The following is a 20,273-nucleotide window of genomic DNA, read 5'->3' as shown; positions in this document are numbered from 1 at the left end:
GAGAGCAATACATACAGTCAAGTATTGGGTCCATACACTAATACTGGAAAAACAATAGCAGATTATACCCCTTAGTGCAAAATCGTAGTGGTGTGGGTTGAAATACATGCAATAGAAAAATACATTTGTATGTAAGGCAGCAATAAGCTTATATACAGATTTAGAAATATAAAATACGTGTGCAAATAGTGACTGAAAAAAAATCAGCTTATTTTCTTGACGAAGATACACTTTTAATTACCTGACTAATGTATTTAATAACCTATAAAAGACTAAAGCTTTTATTTCAGAGCTTGTGGGCTAGTGTATAATCACTCTAGTTGTCTTAATGTATTCTAACCATTGAGAAGTAAATGGTACATTTTCTATTAGCTAGGATGAGTGTGTTGGCGAGTGTACCAAGTGAGGATGGTTGACGCGTCAGCGCTGCATAAGATGCACTGCGCAATCGCATTGGCTTCCCTTACGATATGTGCTGCTTGGCCACCGCCTTCCATCCATCCGAGCTGCCACCCCTTCGCCTTCTTCCCAGTCCTCCCTACCCCTCAGCATCCCAACCGTGCTACCCACCCCTCAGTCTCCGATGCTGCATGAGGGATTTCCCCCTCTTCCCGCGGGATACGCACCAAAATCGCTCTCATAATAATGGACTGCGACGCTCGCTCTAAATTGATGCGCTAATGACATTTTATTTAGTCTTCAAATATGAATCATGCGTCTGATATTCCATCTGTGTCTGCTCGCTAGCATATTTATTTCCGTGCCATCTTCTATCGCCTTAACCTCAACGGGTGAGTATGTTTATCTTGCGTAACTTTATTATTTATATAATACGTCTTTATTCGATATTTGCTATATGTTACGTTGGTATTAGTGCAAGGTGTTTTTCCAACGCCTTTTGTTGCGGTAGGAAATCCCAGCTAAATACGCAGATTCTCTGTAGGCTTTGATTGAGCCGCCTCCATTACTTAACTGTGTTTACGGCCGTTTATACGTGTCAATCTATGCAGAGGGGGGTAAAGCTTTTGAAGGCCTCTGTATGGGTTGACAGCCCCATTAGTATGGTGCTGTACGGGAACATGGTAAGGACTTAGTGAGGCGCGCTGAATCTTAATTCGATTACCATGACAATAGATTATTATTAGCTGACATGAATGGGCGTCTAAAGCTTTTACAATTCAGATATCAGATATCCAGATATGCAGCTGATAAAAGTTGAGAAAAAAAATTCGATATGGGTATGTTTTGCCAATAAGTGTCTCTTATGTCTCTTCTGCCATTACATGTATCATATCTCACCCTCTCACCCACTGCCTTGAATGTGTGATCAGATTTCAGTGTTTTATTTGGTTATCAGCCGTAGTGCCTCCGTTCGATACCCTGAGATCTGCATAAGGGAGATCTGTGCGCAGCTTCTCTGCAGCATCACAGGGCTGCAACTGCTGGCACACGTTCATATATAATTGACGGGATCCCTCTCTGAGATGGAGACTGTGAAGCAGTAAACAATTTCCTCCTTTCCTGCAGTCTCCAGCTTCGTACAGAATGAGGATCTCAGGGATCAGCAGGTGCCTGAGACCCCGCGAGAAGCGACAGCAGCGGCACCGGGCAATTCCACGGGTAGAAAACCCGGAGAGCACGAGGTCACGGTCACATATCCCTCCCGGCTCATCTACTACTTGAATGAGGAGTCGGAGAGCACGTATCGTGACCTGGACACTCGGACGAGGAGCCAGGCCAGTGATGGACAGGTGAGACATGGGCTGTCTTGCAGTGTAAAGATTCCCAGCACTGCATATTTGAGCCCCCACCAAATTCAGGTCTTCAGGAAGCTGCTTTCTTTCAAACTGCTAGGAGCTGCTGGGAATGGTGCAGTATGTCCAAATTCTCAGAGCTGATCAAGGTTCACCAGCCCTCCCTCACAAATCTAACACACTTTTCGCAAAAGAAGCAGTTTTCACTCCCCCCACTCTCTGTACTGAACAGACGTTGTGGGATTGCATTGTGCACACACTTTCACTTTACTTTTGCCAGTGCAGTATTTTTGCTGTAAAGCAGCACAGCTGTGTGATTTATGTTGCTCTAGAGCGGATGTTTTATCTGTCTGCACTTACAGAGATTTGCTTGTTGAAAATATGATTTAATGTGTCTGCAGAAATGAAATTTTCACAAAAAGATTTTTTTGAATAACATTTGCAGGCTTTGCTGGCAGGTTTGATATAGCAACTTATGTTTGTTTTGTGAAGTGTTAATGAGCCCCTATTTATCTCCCTGACCACAGGATGTCCACCTGGCCCAAGCAAGTTTCCAGCTGGATGCCTTCGGCACCACATTCACTTTGGACCTTACATTGAACAAGTAAGTGTGTGTGTCTGAGTAGCAAAAGACAGATTTGGTTTCAAAAACAAAGAATTGCTCTGTTGTTTAGTTGTGCATTGTTCAAATATCACATTTTTAAAATTGAAAATTGATATTTTTTTCCCTTTTGCATGGTGCATGGGGATTTCTAATTTCGCTAAATTTCATTGTGAGTTTATCGCACAAATTCAGTCCATTCAGTCATCTCCTCCATTTGTCTATTGTCTGTCAGCACCTTTACATTCAAGGTATTTGCTGAAAAGCAAAAAAACACTTTGGTTTAAATATCATCCGAACTGTGTGAATGCTGTCTAACTTTCTGGCAAGGTTCTCCCAAAGTTATCAACAAACATTCTTCCAGTAACATTAAAGGGGTCATATGATGCGATTTCAAGTTTTGCTTTCTCTTTGGAGTGTTACAAGCTGAATGTTCTCAAAACGTTAGCACTGTAACATTATGTATTCATCGCTAATGGCATGTTTTTGTGAAACATTTTAATAACTTTTCTAAATGTTAAAATTGACTAGTTTCAGGTTCAGAGAGCATTCAAAAGTAACTTTCCCAGAATGTTTGCAAAATTATAAAATGCAACGTTCCCTTAATGGTTTCTTTAACATTCACATAACCAAAATAAAATCAATAAAAATAATAAAAATGTAAACATTTAAAAACCTGTATGTTTTGAACATTCAGAGAACATTCAGGAATATTGTTTTCATAACTTAATGGGAACATTATAGCAAAATTTTCTTAGAACATAAGTTTGTTAACTGGGGATGTGAGGTGCTAATTGTTTTATGTGGTATCAAGTGTGATATCCCTGTTAATTTACATTTATTTATTTAGCAGATGCTTTTATCCAAAGCAAATTCAAATGAGAAACATCACAAGTAATTTGTCATATTGCCAACAATATTATTATCAGGTTTAGTAGAAAGCTAGATTAGGAAACAAGCAAGGGCAAAGGTAAAATGCTGACAAGAAGCTAAAGTATTTTTTGTAGTAGTAAGTGCTTTGGTTGTGCTTAAGTGCTTGTGGAAGAGGTCTGTCTTCAGCTGCTCTTTGAAAGTTGTAATAGTCACAGAAGATGGGGTGCAGGTCAGCAGCTCATTAAAAGAATTGTTATTTATACAAGTTTTGCACGGTTAAAATGAGTATGCACTGCAGCACAGTTTTATATCTGGTGTCATTCAAAATTCAGAAGCATTGTGACACTATTTGATCACAAGTCATCAGTAGTTGCCAAACGTTTTGGCTTCCACATCACGTTAACCAGAAATATCCAATACCAGAGGTCACAGTTTAAAAAGGATGAAAATTTTAAATTCTGTCATCATTTATTCCCCCTTATATCGTTCCAAACATGTATGACTATTTTTCTATTAAAAGAATTGTTATTTATACAAGTTTTGCACAGTTAAAATGAGTATGCACTGCAGCACAGTTTTATATCTGGTGTCATTCAAAATTCAGAAGCATTGTGACACTATTTGATCACAAGTCATCAGTAGTTGCCAAACGTTTTGGCTTCCACATCACGTTAACCAGAAATATCCAATACCAGAGGTCACAGTTTAAAAAGGATGAAAATTTTAAATTCTGTCATCATTTATTCCCCCTTATATCGTTCCAAACATGTATGACTATTTTTCTCCGGTGGAACACAAAATAATATATTTTGAAAAATGTCTGAGGGTTTTTAGTCTATAAAATAAAATGCAAAGGCGGTACAATTTTTCTCCATATTTAATGTGCACATCATTTTCACTTAGTCTTTTAGAAAATATTTAAACACATTTAAGCCATAAATAAGAATTATTATTGCTGCCCACTTTCTTTTCATTAGATGAATTATATGTTTGCAAGTGTCTATTTTTGCAAGCTAAAATGCATTTAGGCTGATTAATTGTCAGCTTGTGACAGCTATAAAAATAGGATCAGTTGCAGCAACAGAAGTGTTTGTGATCATGGGATTAAAAAACTTTTCTGTTTCGGTTTTCTTCAAAAAAAGAATGTTTTGGGACATCTGATGGTGAATTACGCTATTGATGCTGTTGAATATACTGTATATATATTTATCACACAACATTCAATTTGCTCTTCAAATACACATTTAATGCATTTTTATGTATATTTACTATGCCTTAACAAACCTATGTGGCAGAATTCCTAAAGATGTGATGCAGCTTCTGTTCCACTAACAGCGTGGAGGTCTCAAAGCTAGAACAGCTGATACAGAAGACAGTGTTCTCCCAATGCATGCTTATTAAGCACATAGGTGCATGGGATCCGAGGCTCTAGATTTATTGTTGTGCAAGATTGCCCCTTTGAATTCTCTCTCTCACTTTGATTTTAGTGATCTGCTCTCTTCAGATTATGTGGAAATCCACTATGACAAAGACAAGCCAGTGCTCTCCAGGGTAAGACAGAAAGAGCAGCACACCAATATAAAACAGACCCCTGAAAATAACTACTACATAGCAGTGATGAATGTGCATTTGTTTAGGGCGGGGAACACTGCTACTACCATGGCCACGTGAGAGGAAAAGAAGACTCCCGTGTAGCTTTATCCACCTGCAACGGGCTTCAGTAAGAAACCTTGTTTTGTTTGTATGTGTGTGAGTGAGATAAAGAGAGTGCAGGAGAGAAAATCTGACCTGGAGACCTACTGTGAGGCCAGATGGCACTTGGTACACATGAAAAGATTTGAATGTCACCATGTTAGTGTGTGCTTGAGTGTCACAGAGAGTAGCCAAGGGAAAGAGCAGAGTGTTTGTTCGGTTAGAAAAGCATAGTTGTAGTCACTTGACGAGTGATTTGACTCATTGCGGTTTTATCTGTCCTTCTTCCTGTATCCTTTTTCCGATTGACATCCCTGACTCTCTTTTCCCAACCCCCTTCTTGTGCTTCACTCTTCCAGTGGGATGTTTGATGATGGTAATTTTGTCTATCTCATCGAGCCTTTGAAACAGACTCACACCGTGAGTAAAGATCACTTTAATATAGCTTATCCTTTTTGATTTCATTACTCGCACAGCTCGTCTACAAAGGTCACCATGTTTGTACCTTTTAGGAAACGGAAGCAAGACCCCATACTTTGCGCCGAACATCATCGCTCCATGTGACCTCTGTCCCAGGTGCCTGGGGTAAGTGTGCCAAGGTCATGGTAACAGATATATGGCAAGATATTATATCCACACCCCCTTATCTCCATGGTTACCTTCATGTCTGTTTCTCTCAGCTGCTGATGACCCAATTGAGGAAAAAGAAGAGGAGAAGCGTATTTTTGCTAGCATGCCTTGGCTAAAGCGAAGGAGGAAAAGAGCTGTAAGAAATGACTCTCAACCTTTTCCGTGTGCTCCACTGTTTCAGTGGAAACCTCTATAAATGCTACCTCATACTTAAGTGCTATGCTCTCTGAATGTATAATTTTGATTTTATTATTTTTTAAGATGCCACGTAACATTTTTGAGGAAATGAAGTATCTGGAAATAATGATCGTCGCTGACCACAACACGGTGGGTTCATCCACAACACATTACAAGCCTCCTGTATAAATTAGCCAAGTCTGAAAATGTTTTTTAATCCTTTTTTTTATATGTTTTTGAATCAAAGATAAATAAATTGTTATCCACTAGAGGGCACTGAATAACAAATGTTCCCTTATTTTTCACATACTGTAGAACCAAAAATGTTCAGAATACACCTTGAAACTTATTTCCTTTTTTTTCATCTCTTGTTTTTGCAGTTTAAAAGGCATAAGAGTAAAAAGCATACCCGGAACTCTGCCAAATCAGTGGTCAACTTTGTAGATGCTGTATGTTCACATATTAATTGCTGTAAAATATTTTCTTAATAGTCACTCAATTTATAATCTTCTTAATCTAAAATTCCAATGATATTCTCTTTAGATTTTTAAGGAGCAGCTGAATACGCGTGTGGTATTGGTTGCTGTGGAGATTTGGACTGACAGGGACCGGATTCCGCTGAGCGTGAAACCATTGGAAATGCTAAGCAACTTTTCAAAGTACAGACAACAGAACATCAACATCAACGCTGATGCCGTGCACCTCTTCACGTGAGTTGAAGTCTCTTGAATGAATGAGGTGTGATAGCCTGGTGGTTAAGGATGTTGGCCAGTAACCGAAAAAAATCGGTTCAGTTGTTGGTGTAGAAGCGTAACTGAGAATTCTGAATTTGTGTTGGTCATTCTCAGGAAATGTGTGTGCTAAGAGAATGCTGGACTTATGTCACAATACTTCATTTAACACTGGTTAGTGTATAATGCAATATATAATGCATATTTTAAAATATAGCATTGCATTTTTTATAACTGGAATATCAGCCAATTTGCATATCCCTATTCATCACCATTACATTTTTAGTTATATTTTGGAAAAAAAAATTTTTTTTATTTTATTTTACTGAAAATAAAATATTTAATATCACTATATATATATTTATATATACTGTATTGTTGCATATATTGGTGGTGTGTGTTCCAAAGGAAGAGGAATTGGTGTTAATGAGGTAAGGTTGACACATGCAGCATTCTGGGTAGACAGACTGGGCAATTTACTGTAAAACCTTACCTTGGAGCCATTCTAAATGACAAATGAAGTGTCATCTTATCTCTGCTGTCATGCACTGCTGTTTCTGTTCCTTTCTTTCAGTTTGGCAGCACATGGACAATGGCTGCCTCTCTCTCTCAGAGCTTAGCACAGAATCTGGGTATCCAGTGGGATCCTGTGATCAGGAGGAGTAAGTTTGTTTCACCTCCTGCTGTCAAACTACTGGATTTCTGACTTGTTTACTGTAAGAGTTTAGGATTTAAAGTCAACTCACAGACTTTCTCACTCATTCTTGTGTTCTCTCAGAGGAGTGCGGCTGCATGGATTCATGGGTGGGATGTATAATGGAAGACACTGGGTATCGTTAAACACACACATTATTGTATAGCCTCTCCTGACTACTTGCCGGGCATTTTAGCTCCTAGTTTTCTGTCATATTTCTTGATTTGCATAGGATTATTTTTCTCTGTTCCCCTCTGTAGAGTGCAACACCCACGCAGGTTTTCCAAATGCAGCATCACTGACTACAGGAACTTTCTTCTAAGAGGAGGTGCTTCATGTCTGTTTAACAAACCCAACAAGGTAGGCTTGAACAATAGTGTGGACAACACAACATTCTCACCTGCATTTTTCATTACACAACATTTTTAAAAAGGACAGTCATCCAAGAATGAAAATTTGCTGAAAATGTACTCACCCTCAGGCCATCCAAGATGAAGATAGTTTCTTTCTTCGTCGTAACAGATTTGGAGAAATGTAGCATTACATCACTTGCTCACCAATAGATCCTCTGCAGTGAATGGGTGCCGTCAGAGTGAGAGTCCAAACAGCTGATAAAAACATCACAATAATCTACAAGTAATTCATAGGACTTCAGTCAATTAATTAACATCTTGTGAAGCAAAAAGTTGCATGTTTGTAGTAAAGAAATCTATCATTAAGATGTTTTTAACTTCAAACAAGTCCTCTATCCATTATAATGCTTTCGCCAGTGAAAAGTCATCTTGTCTGAATCAGGAGAGAAATATGAACAGATCAAGCATGGTTTACTAGCAAAAGCAGTCCAAAACATTTCCAAATGAATATGTCAGTGGATTTTGATGTGAGAGGACAACAAGGGATGGACGTTTTTACTGGAGGAAGCGTTATTATGGATTATAAGCTTGTATTTTGGCCAGAAGCGATGGTTTAAAGTTAAAATGGCTTAGTGATTGATTTGTTTCTTGCAAAAATAAAGATTTTCACTTCACAAGATGTTAATTGATGGACTGGAGTCATGTCGATTACTTGTGGATTATTGTGATGTTTTTATCAGCTGTTTGGACTCTCATTCTGACGGCACCCATACACTGCAGAGGATTCACAGGTGGGCAAATTATGTAATGCTAAATTTCTCCAAATCCAAAACTTTTTGGGTTAACTATTTCTTTAAGATTGGTAACCTCTGGACTAAATGTTATTCCTCTGGACTAAATGTTATTCTCTTAGAAATCCTGCTTGGTGTGCAATTCTTTTTATTAATGTATGCTAGATTTTTGTGCTATATTTGGATCTTACACTCCAACTAAGCTATTTTTGGATCTACTCGCCTTTCTGTTTGTTCTGTTCATGTACCTGCAACCCACAAAAAAACAGGGGTCTTCAACAAAAAGCTGAAATTGAAACAGTCAGTGACATCAAATGTTATTGGTTCTCACGTGTATTGTGATGGATTGTCATTGTCATCAAACAAAAATCAAGTACTTGTCTTACAGTCATCATTTATCAGACATGATGCTGGATAAACTTGTGCTTTGTGTTGGCAGCTCTTTGAGGCTACAGAATGTGGAAATGGTTACGTGGAAGTGGGAGAGGAGTGTGACTGTGGGGCTCGAATGGTAAGCACTATTTTGTTAGGTAAATCATACTTCCATACAGACAATAGCAAAACATAATATTTTACTAACTATTTTTTCGTCTGTATGCACATATTTGATCTGCTTATGCAGGAGTGCTATAAAGACTGCTGTAAAAAATGTTCTTTGTCTAATGGAGCGCACTGCAGTGACGGCCCCTGCTGCAACAGCACATGCCTGGTAAGACACTTCGCTTTTGCCTCATTATTCATCATAACTTCCTCCATCCTCAACTACTGAGTGTCTTATAATGCACTGATCAGTTGTTTCTCTCAATCCCTGTCCCTGCACCTTTTTCAGTTCTACCCACGGGGATACAGCTGTCGATATGCTGTAAATGATTGTGACATATCAGAGACTTGTTCAGGAGACTCGGGACAGGTCTCACCCTTTCTTTTCTATTTTTTCTTTTTAATTTAATTTAATTTAATTTGATTTGATGTCAGTAATTTATATGTGAAGTTAGAAATACGAAAACATCACAGTATAAAGGGATGAACAGAAAGAAAAGCATTTTCGCAGAACCACATAGTGAAAGCATATTTCAGTAAAAGCAAAATTTGAGTAGTATTTGATTTTTTTTCTGTTTTCTATATAGCCCATTAAAATGTAATGGTGATGCATATGCACATTTTCTGACATTCCCTTGAAAAACAAACATTTACTAATTAAATTAAAAAAATTTTCATTAATTTTTTTCAGAGTTAATTCGATGAAATTTCCAGTATCTGATTTTTCCTGTAAATAATAAATAATTTTAATAATTAAAAAAAAAAATTCCTGCCGCTGTTTTCTAACAATGGGCCACTAATTAATTTATGCAGAACTTTGCATCTCTTTAAGTTTTATGCAGGCACACCAGTTAATGTTAATGGCGTTCTGTTACAGTAATGTTAGAATAGGGCTTCTCAACTAAATATTAATTTATAAGTTGAATTCAATCACAATGTAATTTGCAGACTTTGTATAGAGGAATTTAACTATCATCAATGCTTAACAAGTAAAATAAAATATCTTCCACAAGTAAAACACAAACATTAATGCCGAGACATGGAAAAGAGAAAAAACAATCTACATATTAAATGCACAGGGTATTTTTTTCTTTACATTTTCAATTTCATTTCATGTACATTTTGTGTTAAGAAATATAGAGTCTGTTTTTTGTGCAAATGAGATATGACAATTGCTGGGTTGATCGAACGCCTGACATTTTAAGTTAAACGTTTTTAGATATTCCTGGTTCTCTGATGTTCTCTGTTTTATATATAGGGCTGCACAACTTGGCCAAAAAATAATTTGTCATATATCGTAGTTTTAACAGTGATATGACATTTAATCTCATGTGAAAAAATCTCACATTTCTCCTGCTGAAACCAACTAAGACCTCCTTCAAGTTCTTTTTTATAATAATATTAATTATTATTAATAATTTTTGTATTAATTAATTTGATTTTGTATTAAATTACTCACTTTCTAATGTTCAAACCATCCAGCTTTTAACTTTTATTTTGAGGGAAATCTGATGAAATTCTGCAAACCTCTATCCGTAGAAATCTTGGAAATTATGCAAATGTGTAAAAAATGTGAACCAAGTGCACATTGCGATCCAAAAATGTGTATTAATCTCAGCACATCACATAGAGTTTGAGAAGCAGCATTTACAATGCCGCTCTTCACACTGATACACAGCCCAACGGACTATACTTATTTTATTACATCTTATTTTGATTAATTGTGCAGCCTCATTTATTTAAATTTTTAACAAACCCCCTGCAATTCTCTTATAGTTTGTGAACCCCCATCTTTACCATTACCAGTTAATGGCATGGGTATTTATTTGTGTTAAAAGCCTGGTTTTATTGGCATAGTGTACTCATATGATGTGTTTAGCATGTTACTTATAATATCAGCAACAACTTGATCTCTGTGGGTGTAAGGAAATGAGAACAAGCAGTGAATACTTGCCCTAGCAATAGATACTGTAAAAATCTGTATGTGAATACCACATGAAATTTGCAGAACAAAGGTTACCATCTAGACATGATCACATAACCATCTCTAATACTTTCCAAATCCAAATCCTGTGGATTTACAGCGATGTCTTCTGTGGGTACCTGCTGTGCACTAACACTGGGAGAAATCCAAGGATCGGGACCCTGAGAGGTGACGTCACTCCCACCACCTTTAACCATCAGGGGCGACTGGTGGACTGCAGGTCTGTTCCTGGAACTCTGCAAATGTTCTCCCATTATACTTTAACAAAATTCTTATTTTTTTTACCATTTTCTAATTCTCCTTCTTCTGTAGTGGGGGACACGTGCTGTTGGATGATGACACTGATCTAGGGTATGTGGAAGATGGTACGCCGTGTGGTCCCTCTATGATGTGCCTTGAGCGGAAATGTCTACCCATCTCCTCCCTGAACCTCACAGCCTGTCCGTCTGGCCCGGGTGGCCGAGTCTGCTCTTCTCACGGCGTGAGTGATCACCATCTGACACTCTCTGCTGCTTAGATGGATCTCACACCACAGTCAGCCTTGAAAATAATTGTGTTTGAATTCCAATCCAACAAAGCCAGAAATCCACTCAAATCCATTTACAGATTTAATCCAGAATTTTAACGTCAGGGATTGAATTCATCCCCTGCATTCAGTTTATATGCAGAGGAATGACAATCTATTCCACAACATCTGAAAATAACACATTGTCATGGGTATCCAATATCTATAAGAAGGGGATTGATTTTTTTTAATTAAAATTTTACTTAAATCTGCTGTAGGATACCACACATTGCTAGTCAATAAACTAGCTAATCAGACACATTGTCTGCCTGTAGACGATTTTGTGTTTTAGGATTTGAAGACATAGGGTTTGTTGTCTTAGGAAGGCTGAGTTTTGAGAGTGGGTATTGAAATCGGTGAAAAACTGCTGAAATCGTATGGGGTTTTCTAACTTTTCAATGCCAAGACCTCTCAAACATGGCAATCCCCTTGGAAGGATGACCTCCTTCCTAAAATATAGAGGCAGCTACACTACCGTTCAAAAGTTTGGGGTCAGTAAAAATTTTTTTTCTGAAATTAATAATAATAGTAATGCATTTAATTTAATGGTGCCTTTCTAAACACCCAAGGTCACCTTACAGCAAGCAAAATGATAAAAAATACAAAAATGAGTAACAAAAGACGAACAGATCCTGCCAGCATTACAAAATTCAACAGCACAACTGCATACATACATCATAAATACGGTAGAGGTTTATTAATAAGAGCAAGTCATAATAAAACCTGGGTAAAGAGATGAGCCTTAAGACGAGATTTAAAAATATGCAGACTGTCACTGTCACGTATATTGGGAGGGAGGGAGTTCCATAGGCAAGGGGCCGCAAAACTAAAAGTTCTTGCTCCCAGGGTGCTTAAGCGTATAAGCGGCGACAAGAGAAATCGAGAACGAAGATCTGAGAGTGCGCAAAGGAGGTTAGATGTGGAGAAGGTCAGTAAGGTATAGCGGAGTTAGGTTGTGAAGTGCCTTAAATGTGAAAAGCAAAATTTTTAAATCGATACTTCACCGGGAGCCAGTGTAGACGTTGGAGAACTGGAGAAATGTGCTCAATAGATGAAGTCTTAAAAAGAACACAAGCTGCCAAATTCTGAACTAACTGGAGTTTATGAAAAAGTTTAGAAGGAAGGCCAGTAAGGAGAGCATTACAATAATCGATACGTGAGGTAACGAGTGCATGAATAAAAATTGCAGTATTATTCGTTGTGAGAGAGGGATGGAGATGATTAATATTACGCAGGTGGAAATATGCAGCATGCGTAATATTATTAACATCAGCTTCAAAGGACAAACTCCTAACCTGCTGAGAAGGACAAATTGCGTTATAATTGATTATCCACAGAAAAACAATCAGTTTTAGTCAGAGTAGATCTTGTACCAATGAGTAAGACCTCAGTTTTATCACTGTTGAGTTTTAGAAAGCTGGCTGAAAGCCAATCTTTAATTTCAGTTAAACATCTGGTCAAGGAAGGTGGAGCTAGAGGGGTTGGGAGACAGGTAGAGCTGGGTGTCATTGGCATAGCAGTGAAATGGATTCCATATTTCCTGAAATAATGGCCAAGAGGGAGTAAATAGATGATGAATAGCAGTGGGCCCAAAACAGAACCCTGAGGGATACCAGTGGTAACTGGTATAAATGATATTGAAAATGTTTTAATTTGAACAAACTGAATGTGACCAGTGAGATATTACCTAAACCAGGACAGGGTGGTGCCAGTGATCCCTATAGAAATTAACCTATCCTGGAGTATCTTATGTGAGATGGTATCAAATGTCGCACTCAGGTTGAGAAGGACAAGTATTGTTAATAAACCAGAATCAGCTGCCAATAACAGATCATTAGTAATTTTAACAAGAGCAGTCTCTGTACTATGGTGGGGATGAAAGCCAGATTGAAATCGCTCAAATTATTTATTATTGGAGAGATGATCGTGAACTTAAGTTGCAACACATTTTTCCAAGATTTAAGAAATAAATGGCAAATTAGAAATTGGATGATAATTTTCAAAACTTCAAAAAGAGAGGAAGGTACAGAACCAGAAACAAGTGAAGAGTGAATAATTGTAGTTATTAATGAAGACAAAGATAGTAGGCAGGCTTTAACTAAGCAAGTAGGTAATGGGTTGAGCTGACAAGTGGTAGGTTTAGATTTCCGGATATGACAATATCTCCGCAACAGTTGTTAAAGTGAAAGTAGTCAAAGTAAAATGCAGGGTCACATAGGAGACTGGATAACTGGAATCATAACCTAAATTACTTGAAAGTAATTGCTGAGGAATCTTTTTTAACCTTAGACTCAAAGAAAGTAAAAAAAACTGTGGCATAGTTTAGGCAGTCGTGGCCTAATGGTTAGAGAGTCAGACTTGTAACCCGAAGGTTGCAGGTTCAAGTCTCAGGTCCGACAGGAATTTTCGGTGGGGGGAGTGAATGTACAGTGCTCTCTTTCACCTTCAATACCACGACTGAAGTGAGACCCTTGAGCAAGGCATCGAACCCCCAACTGCTTCCCGGGTGCCGCAGCAATATGGCTACCCACTGCTCTGGGTGTGTGTTCATGGTGTGTGTGTGTGTGTTCACTACTGTGTGTGTGCACTTGGATGGGTTAAATGCAGAGCACAAATTCCGAGTGTGGGTCACCATACTTGGCCATATGTCACTTCACTTTCACTTTTTTTTTCAGAATACGTTTAACAGTAAAGAGTCAGGTGCACACAGAAAATTCTTCACCACAGAAAAAAGAGATCTATAGTTCCCTTCACTAGCTCCAGTTATATTAGAATAATAGTCTGATTTAGCTTTGGATAATGCATCTTTGTAATGTTGGATATGGTGAGCAAGCATTTCTTTATGTACAGTAAGACCGGATTTGGCATACAGACGCTCTAGCCTACAGCCTTTTACTTAAAAGTAGATGCAAATCAGAGGTAAACTAGGGAGCAGAGAGAGGAAAAGAAACAATACTTTTATACAGCAAGGGTGTGTTCACTGCGTTGAATTTATCAAGTGACAGTAAAGACTTTTACATTTTTACACAATATTTCTAAAAGATTTCAAATAAATGCTGTTCTTTTGAACTTTCTATTCATCCTGTAGAATTCTTTATAAAAGTATCCACAAATATATTAAGCAGCACAACTGCTCTCAACAGTGATAATAATAAATGTTTCTTGAGCACCAAATAAAGGAATAAATTATATATTTTAAATATATTATTATAATATATAGTTAATATAGTTATTAACTGTAATATTATTTCACAATATTGCAGTTTTTTTAACTTTATTTTGATCAATTAAATGCAGCCTCTGTGAGTGTATATACATTTTCAACATTAAAAAAAACGTACCAATACCAAACTTTGAACAATAGTGTGTATATTATAGACCCATTTTCGTATAGTGTAAGAAAAATTGTGAGCGTGACATAAAATATTATTAAACATGACTGTATTTCTAAAACTTGAAGAGAAACATCTCCAATTAATTTCAAATTTATTTATAAAATGATATTTAAAATATAAAGATTCAGCAGATGTAAAATGTAAAATGAAAATGTAGAAATACTTTTTTCACAAAACTGTATGCATTTTTATTTCTTTATTACTAATAAAAACTGGCTAATCTGTAAATATTAACCCCAGGCTTACAGCACCTTTAACTTGACTGTGTTACACATCATCAATGATGATACTGAGGGTTATTTCTTACTGTTTATCAACTTTCAGGTGTGCAATAATGAAGCAACCTGCACCTGTGATGCTACATGGGCAGGGACTGACTGCAGCATGCATGACCCCCCAAAAGAGCCACCCGTCACCGAGGACCCGGGTCCCAAGGGTTCGTGATCTCTCTTAATTCTTTAAACATAAAAAAACTTTGCCATATACATACACAGATCTTACAGCCTAATCCTCAGATGCACACACACCTTAACTCCAGTCCACTGCAAAGCCACTTCCAAAGATCACTGCTTTTTGTAGGTGCCCATTTCTATATTGTGACTTTTCCCACTCACAAGACTTTAACAAATACTAGTACGTGTACAATAAAAAAAAAAAAAATGGGGCCTTGAGTGACATTTTCTCTGTTGAATCACCCCTATTTCCTCTGCACAGTGAGCGTGGCCACAAACAGGCTGATAGGGGCAGTGGCAGGGACCATTCTGGCCCTGGGGGTGATTTTTGGAGGCACAGGGTGGGGAATAGAGTAAGCACCTCTTAACCCTTTAATGCCACTCCCCCAGCAAGAGGGAGATCCTGTGATCCCCTGTGTGTGCGCGTGTACGTGCGGTTGTGTGTATGTGTTCTCCCAGTGGCTTTGTCCGTTGTGTTGAATGTGATGGTGCCTTGTAATTTTTGTTGTGTAATTGGACTGATTGATTGGTATATCTCTTATTTTTTCTTCTCCCTTGGCTGCTATTATCATGGATATTTTTATTATCACCCTGTGTTAATGGAGTGTTGCGGTGCTTCCCTTTCTGGTCCATGTGGGGCATTAACATAGAACAAAAAATTCAAAGTGAGAAAAGAGGATCAAGAATGAAGAACAAGACAAGGAGGGTGGAAAAACATGAGATGACTTGGATTGACATTGACATAAGATGCCGTGGCGTCTTTTAACTGACACAAAATCCCATCAGAACTGGCCCACTTTCTGAGCTGAGCTAAATACTCTACTCTAAGTAGGTCCGACGTGTGCGTGAGTGGGTAAAAGTTCACCACGAGTGTGTTTGTGGGTTAATGTTTCTTTGTGTGTCTGTGTGCGCGCGTCTGTGCATTTGTTTTCGTCAGTCCTCAAAACACCTCAGTGCTTTAAGATCTTCCCTTACAAACCATCAGTTACTTGTGCCGCTCCCCTGTGCGAAAATCTACAGCCCCTAAATTCTCCACACCCATGTCCAATAACATCCCACACACACACTATGCTATCAAGGGTAAGTTGAGCGTTATCTACCCTACGGATTCCCATCCTGAGTAATCACATGACTGAAAGAGTGTATAACATAAGTGAAGTCCAGCATTTGATGTGTAAATCCTGCATGCTGTGCAGGTGCCCCCTGCAGCTTACGTCATGTTTCTCTCCCATCATGCCCTTCTACAGGTCCTAGTGCCACCAACCTTATCATAGGCTCCATCGCAGGGGCCATCCTGATGGCAGCCATAGTGCTGGGGGGGACGGGATGGGGATTTAAGTAAGAGCTGCACCGCATGCTTCCTATTGCCTGCCAGCCTGGAACAGGCTCACTCACACTTAAACATACACACTCACACACACACTTTTGCATACATGCACACAACACTTACCACTACACACTCACATTCACACATGCACATGGGCCTGGGCTTCTGCTACAGACAACAGATACTAAAACTAGGTCATCATTTAAAGTGCCAATTCTGAACTATATGCTACGATAGAATGCTAAGGGACGATAAGTGTAATTTGTCATTTTTTCTGTAACAATATATGTAATTGTAAGTTGTTTAAATGTAACATTTTCTTAAGTATGCTAATGCGTTCTTTACAGGTGACAGCAGATTGTAGTTTAGCTCATGGTAGCTAGATGGTAGCTATTGAAAACCAATCAAGAAAAATTACCCACTAAAATGATCTGGCCACATCTTTCAACCACCAAATTACAGTTTAAGTCTAGGTCTAGACATTTAACCCAGTTGGTTTAGAGCTCTGTAGACTGTAGCAGAACCTCGTGCAGACTGGCCCATCGCTTGACATGCATGCGAGCAAAATGGTAAAATGGATACTGAGCAAGATGTGTAATGACAGTTATGAATTAATGACCATATCAAAGAGAAGATTGATGTGTAGCCTTTTTTGCTAACTACATGCTAATACTTAAAAACATATACATTTCAGTAATACCATGACCAGTTTATGTAGTAAGGTGGGAACTGTTGGAGAAAGTAACATTGTATGCTTACTTAAGTGCAGTATCAAGTACAGTATATTTATTGTAAAGCGGTCCGGACACATTTGACAGGAAACTGCATAGTTCTGTCATTCGTCTTGTCATTCGCAAACCTTGTACCGAAAAGCAAAATATTAAAGTAACAGTGTCCGTACTAAAAAACAGATCAACACTAGCTTGGCTTTTCAAAAATAGGTTTAGTTTGCGCATTTGCTGTGCGTGGACTAGGTTCACAAAATAATATTTATGTTGGTAACAATGCCAATCTCTAAACCATTTACTACTTAGCCTACTAGCCAGGTGTCCACTGTTTTACCTTAACTGATACGAATACCAATCATTATGTCTAATGTCAGCATTACCAATCTTTTGAAATTTTATTTTAAAACAACTGTTTGCAAATAAGCTCATAAGAACCAAGGCACAATTTGCATAATCACCAAAGCAATGTTTCTCCGCAAGTAACGTTTTATGCTTCAACCGCTAAAGGGCAGAAAGTTACATAATGTAGCTTTAAAGATTCCAGTAAATGTGTGTAACATCAAACATGTTGACAGATGTATTTGGTTCAAAATATGAATGTAGTTTAGCAACTGTTTGTCTGAGGACATGTAAAACCTTTCTAATGGCCAGCATAGACCCAGTCAGGAGCAAGTTCTTGGAAGTTAGCTATGAGATCTGGAGGTCATCCAAGAGGACTTAGCTCACCGCAGCATGCTTGTTTGCACATAGCATCTTGACTGAGCCCATTTAGAGTTTGCATGCGGACTGGCACCAAGCCAGAGCTAAAGCGGAGTGCTATCAGAGCATCGCACAAAGGCTGGGCTCACCTCAAGTGAAGGGAGTGGAGGGGTGTTTGTTGTTTTCCTTGCTTTGAGAAGCGGGGTGGGTTGTTGGGGCGGGACGGGGTAGGCAGGGATGACGACTTTCTGACCCGCTCTCCTCGCCGTGATCTCTCTCTCAATCCCCCCTCCGTTGTCTGAAAGGGTGAGAGTTTGAGCGGAGAGGGGTGGAGGTTGTGTCGTAGGCAGCCTTTGTGCCATGGCTGGCTGCCACGCCCTCTTATCTCCCGGAAGGCCCTGGGCCCCCCTGAAAACCTAGAACAGAGCAAGAGCCCTCACCCCCCACCCGGACTCGCCCGGCACCGCTGCCTTTACTGCCTGCTTCACAGAGACCTGGTACAGACACACGCGCTGCACTGCACCTGCATGCTACCCCAGTCACCCCCCTACACTGCGATAGTGGCGTCTCCTTCCTAACCTCTCTATGGACAGGTGCATGTTAAACTGCTGGGATGCCCCACATCAAGCCACGCTACGGGGAGGATGTGTCAAACCCCTGTTGTTGTTGGTGTTGTTGCCTTTCTTGTTGTTCCTGGTGGTATCGTCGTGGTTCATGTTGTGGGTGTGACATCCTTTTCTGACCCTCGATGTTGTACACTCTTTCTTGCTGTTTTCTATGTCAATGTTCGTGTTTTCTCCCAGGAGGTAATGTTCTTTTTCCACATCCCTTGTTGTCTTTCTAACACATACTCACCCGCAGTCAGTGGTGGGACACTGTGTCTCTCCTTGCTGCTGTGAAGAACCGCCATTTTTACCCGCCGCAACCCGACGGCATTAGGAGTTAAACTACACTTTATGGGTAGATTTCGATAAATGATTTGAATTGATTAAGTTAATAAAACGACTACCATGTGGTTGCTGCGGGTTAAGGCAGTAAGATGGGCAGCAAATTGTATGTTGATGTCTCTGGCATTGCCTGCACTAACCCTCCTCTCGTTTGTTTTGTCCTGTTTGCCCTCATCACCAAGAAATGTCAAGAAAAGACGATATGACCCTAACGCCAGTGCCATCTAAAGGCTAAGAGAACTGCATCCTTGCCTAGTGTGCCCCCGGGTTCCGTCAGAACCCGCCGGACTGTACCCTCTCCTGCTGCTGACGCTGCTGCCGACGGCGTTGGCGTTACTTGAATAAAAAAGGACAGAAAGCGAGAGAAGAAAGAGACCGAACGGTCGAACATTTTTCATCCAAAGTCACATAGAACTGCTTCTCTAGCGCTGTTCCTTTGCCCTCTGGCCCTGAGCATCCACACTGAACCACTCATCGGGGCATGACTTCCTGTTCACACGCCCCAACCTCCAGTTTTGACCCAGGCATGACCAGCTTCAGCTGTGGACCTCGCATGGCAGAGGAGGGACACCAATGACTATTGTTCATTTAAAAAAGAAGAATGATTTGAAGTTCCAGTAGGCTGGTAACATATCCATGTGTTTTTCAAGGGGCTAAATGACCACACCCTATGAGAGTGACCCATATTGGACAAACATTTCAAGGCTTAACTTTAAAGTTTTTTGTTATTTCAGCATGTTATATTGCAGCCATTTTCTGTAGTATTAATGAAACAAAGAAACCCAAACAAAAAGTTTTTAAAAAATCAATCCATTTGGCCGGCAGCGTATACTGCTGCATGATGAAATCACCACTGATATTTATGCCTGATGACGTCAATTAATGTTCCACTTGAAAAAAAAAAAAAAGAAAAAAAAAAACAATTAAACTGGCTGGGCCCTGTAGGTCTGCCCTGACCTGAATGCCATCACTGGCCAATCAGAGAGCTGCATGATGTAACTGCACTGGGGGCAGAGCCCACACAGCCTGCTGCGCTTTTCAAGGTATCTGCATGTTAAAGGAAAAACAGTTAACATTTACTTACTATGCAAAGGGGAAACATTGCACAAACATTGGTTTGGTAAAGAATTCTCAACTGAGACTAACAATGAAATTGATCTCAAGCTAGCGGATTATTAAAAAGGCAGTCTTTTATATGCTCGGCCATCTATGTTTGACATTATAATAAGCTACTGATTACTTAAAATGAATGTTTCTATGAAAATCTCAGCTTCTGAAAATGTCATTGTCATCTGTGTGGGACAGCATAATTGAGGCACTTGTGATATTAATTATTAATA

General features: G+C 39.1%; 1 protein-coding gene across 1 annotated transcript; it reads left to right on the top strand.

Moving 5' to 3' along the window:
• Nucleotides 1-467: 467 nt before the first annotated feature.
• LOC107566305 (disintegrin and metalloproteinase domain-containing protein 23-like) lies at nucleotides 468-19,993 on the top strand. Its single transcript, XM_016251718.1, has 24 exons — nucleotides 468-791; nucleotides 1,528-1,751; nucleotides 2,282-2,358; nucleotides 4,716-4,779; nucleotides 4,866-4,948; nucleotides 5,280-5,340; nucleotides 5,433-5,505; nucleotides 5,601-5,686; nucleotides 5,812-5,877; nucleotides 6,108-6,176; nucleotides 6,271-6,434; nucleotides 6,802-6,889; nucleotides 7,033-7,120; nucleotides 7,237-7,288; nucleotides 7,413-7,512; nucleotides 8,736-8,807; nucleotides 8,919-9,005; nucleotides 9,126-9,206; nucleotides 9,669-9,712; nucleotides 10,921-11,040; nucleotides 11,133-11,301; nucleotides 15,105-15,216; nucleotides 15,495-15,585; nucleotides 19,116-19,993. Exons 1-24 carry the CDS (start codon nucleotides 713-715, stop codon nucleotides 19,159-19,161), a joined length of 2,196 nt encoding a protein of 731 aa, XP_016107204.1. The 5' UTR covers nucleotides 468-712; the 3' UTR covers nucleotides 19,162-19,993.
• Nucleotides 19,994-20,273: the final 280 nt, after the last annotated feature.

Source organism: Sinocyclocheilus grahami, unplaced genomic scaffold (genome assembly GCF_001515645.1).
Source record: "Sinocyclocheilus grahami isolate Dianchi unplaced genomic scaffold, SAMN03320097.WGS_v1.1 scaffold1069.1, whole genome shotgun sequence".
NCBI lineage: Eukaryota > Metazoa > Chordata > Actinopteri > Cypriniformes > Cyprinidae > Sinocyclocheilus > Sinocyclocheilus grahami.
This window is presented reverse-complemented; position numbering and strand designations above follow the sequence as displayed.